Source organism: Condylura cristata, unplaced genomic scaffold (assembly GCF_000260355.1).
Source record: "Condylura cristata isolate star-nosed mole 26May11 unplaced genomic scaffold, ConCri1.0 scaffold00058, whole genome shotgun sequence".
NCBI classification, from domain to species: Eukaryota; Metazoa; Chordata; class Mammalia; order Eulipotyphla; family Talpidae; genus Condylura; species Condylura cristata.
In genome coordinates this window covers 306,211-308,618 of record NW_004567159.1, presented here as the reverse complement: position 1 = coordinate 308,618, position 2,408 = coordinate 306,211, and the positions used below count along the sequence as shown (strand labels likewise).

Genomic DNA, 2,408 nt, shown 5'->3' with positions numbered 1-2,408 from the left:
CCGGCGCGGGAACGCCCAGGCCCCGGCGGGCAGGAAGCCGAGGCCGCCCAGCGGGTGCGTGACCCTCTGCGCTGCTGTCCAGCAGGGTAGAGAAGCGGAAGGTGACCGACCCCGTGGGCGTCCTGAAGGAGAAGTACCTGCGGCCCTCGCCGCTGCTCTTCCACCCACAGGTAAGACCTGGGCAGGTGGCCGGGCGCCCTGGGACCCCGGCGGGCGGAGCCCTGGCTCTGTCCAGGCAAAACCACACCCGAGGCAGGCCCGTGCACGGTGGCCCCGGGCCTCAGGTGCCCCGTTGGGTGCCAGGGAGGGCTCTCCCCTAGGCCCCGCAAGGCGGGAAAAGTGGGGTCGGGGGGCGCATGGCCCCAGGAAGGAGGGGCTGCGAGGCAGCGGGTCCCCTGGCTGCCACGACGTGGGCAGCCCTCTCTGGGCCACGGCCTGCGTGCCCTCGGCGAGAGGTGGGGAGCCAGGCCCCGCGGCGGGAGAGGGCAGGGTCGCCGGACGGGCCGGACAGAAGCGGGACAGTGGGTGGACAGGAAGAGGTGGACAGGAAGAGGCGGCCACGCAGGGTGGCCGGCCCCCGGCAAGGCGGGTCCCGCTGGCTGCCTCCCGCCGGGTCCACCCGGGGGCCAGGGGCTGCGTGGTCTCCCCGACTCCCTCCGCCGCCCCCCGCCCCACAGCCGCCCCCCAAGTCCTGCTCCACCCCACACCGGGGCCCGGGCCTGAACCCAGACCCCAGACGGGAATTGTTCTCCCTGCGGCCGGCCTGGGACAACACCCCGGTTTGTGCAGCCTGCGCCGCCCGGCCTCACGGCTAAACTTAGCGCCGCCATTGTTCCGGGCCTCGGGCCGGCCGGCCGCTTCCCCTGGCTTTCTTGGGGCCGGGCTGGGAAGGCGTCGGCCAGCCAGGCACATCCTGCGTTTGTGCTCGAGCTCGATGGGGTGGGGACATCTGACCGGGCAGAGACGGCCAGGCTGCGGCCGGCCAGACCTGGTGGGCAGCCCCATTGTCCCTCCTGCCGCTCCCCGGGGCCCCGCTGCGGACAGGAAGCGCTGACCGCGAAGTCCGAGTCCAGCCACCCCGCGGCCAAACGTGCAGCCTCCGGCAGCCGGGGTCCTCGCTGTGCAGAGCCGGCCATTGCCAGGTCCCCCGCTGAGCCTGGGGGGGGACCGCGCCCAGCCCGCACCGCGGGGCGCCGGGGCCTCGGCTGGTGCAAGTCCCGGGGCCGTTTGGGGCGGCGGCGGGAAGGGCAGCCCCTTGCCCATGCCAGGCAAGGGCAGTGTCCATCTGTCCAGCCGCAGAAGGGGCGTGTGCCCATAGCAGGGAGCACCGGGCATTCCAAGGGGTCTGCCCCAGGGATGACGGGGCCCCACTGGCGGGGCCCGGCGGGGCAGCCTAGGGCCAGAGGCGTGGCCAGTGGGCAGGAGCCACTGTCCAGTCGAGGCCATCTGGTTGTCCCCAGAGAGCAGAATGTGCCCTCTACGGGAGGGGCAAGGCTCCCTGCGGCGCCTCTCAGTGAGAGCCGGGCCCACAGGGCACAAGGGATGAGGCCGGCGGCCGTGGGCAGAGGCTCCGGGGCAGCTGGGTGAGGCCTGGGGACAGGTGAGCAAGGCCTTCTGGGAGCGGCCAGCGCCGAAGGCAGCTGCCCCACGCTGCCCTTCCCCGGCCTTTAGACGCCAGCTGCCCGGCCCAGGGCCGGGGTCCCAGCGACTGCAGCACCCGGAGAGAAAGACTGCCCCTGCACGGGCGCCTGCAGCCCCGCACTCCCCTGCCGCCCTCGGCCCAAGGTGTGCAGAGGGCCCGGGACACTGGCCCGCCTTCCGGGGGGCTGGGGCCCCATGGGCAGCACAGGCTTTGCACCCCAAGTACACTGTCTCGTTAAGTGTGAGCCCCAGGAGCTCAGGGCACAAAGCCAGCGCCTCCCCCCCAGCCCACCCCAGTGCCCGCCCCACAGGGTCCGGCTCCACACGGGTGACAGAAGTGCCCCGACACCCCGCAGGTCCAGCCTACCCCCGCCCCCACCCAGGACCTCTGCAGGGAGGTCCGGGGTTCCGGTCAGAATTCTGCCCCCGGGCAGAGGGGTCTACGCCATGTCCGTGCCCTCTGAGGACAGCCAGGTCATCTCTAGGTAGCAGAGGGCCGCTCCGCTTGTCCATATTGGCTGGCCCTGTGCCAGGCCCTGTGCCAGGTGACACGGGCATCACAGGTCCTAGTGGATCTCCCGGGGTGGGGTCTGGGTGCCCGCTTTGGTCCTCTGCCGGCAGCTGTGGCCGCCACCACCAGGCGCTGCCGCATCGGCATGGCCCAGCGTTCAGCTCCGACTTAGGTCTCAACTTCTCGAAGCTTAAAAAACTAAAACGAGATCTCATCCTGCATTTGCGCCAACGTGCCGGCCGGGAGCGGCCCGGGC

General features: G+C 72.1%; 1 protein-coding gene across 1 annotated transcript in view; it reads left to right on the top strand.

Moving 5' to 3' along the window:
• The window catches only part of ARHGEF16 (Rho guanine nucleotide exchange factor (GEF) 16), a 48,457-nt gene that overhangs the window by 18,965 nt on the left and 27,084 nt on the right, over positions 1-2,408 (top strand). Inside the window, exons 3-5 of the mRNA XM_012734525.1 lie at positions 86-170; positions 790-991; positions 1,672-1,785. Of these exons, the coding sequence (XP_012589979.1) occupies positions 86-170; positions 790-991; positions 1,672-1,785 (401 nt within the window). The remainder of the gene's footprint in view (positions 1-85; positions 171-789; positions 992-1,671; positions 1,786-2,408) is intronic.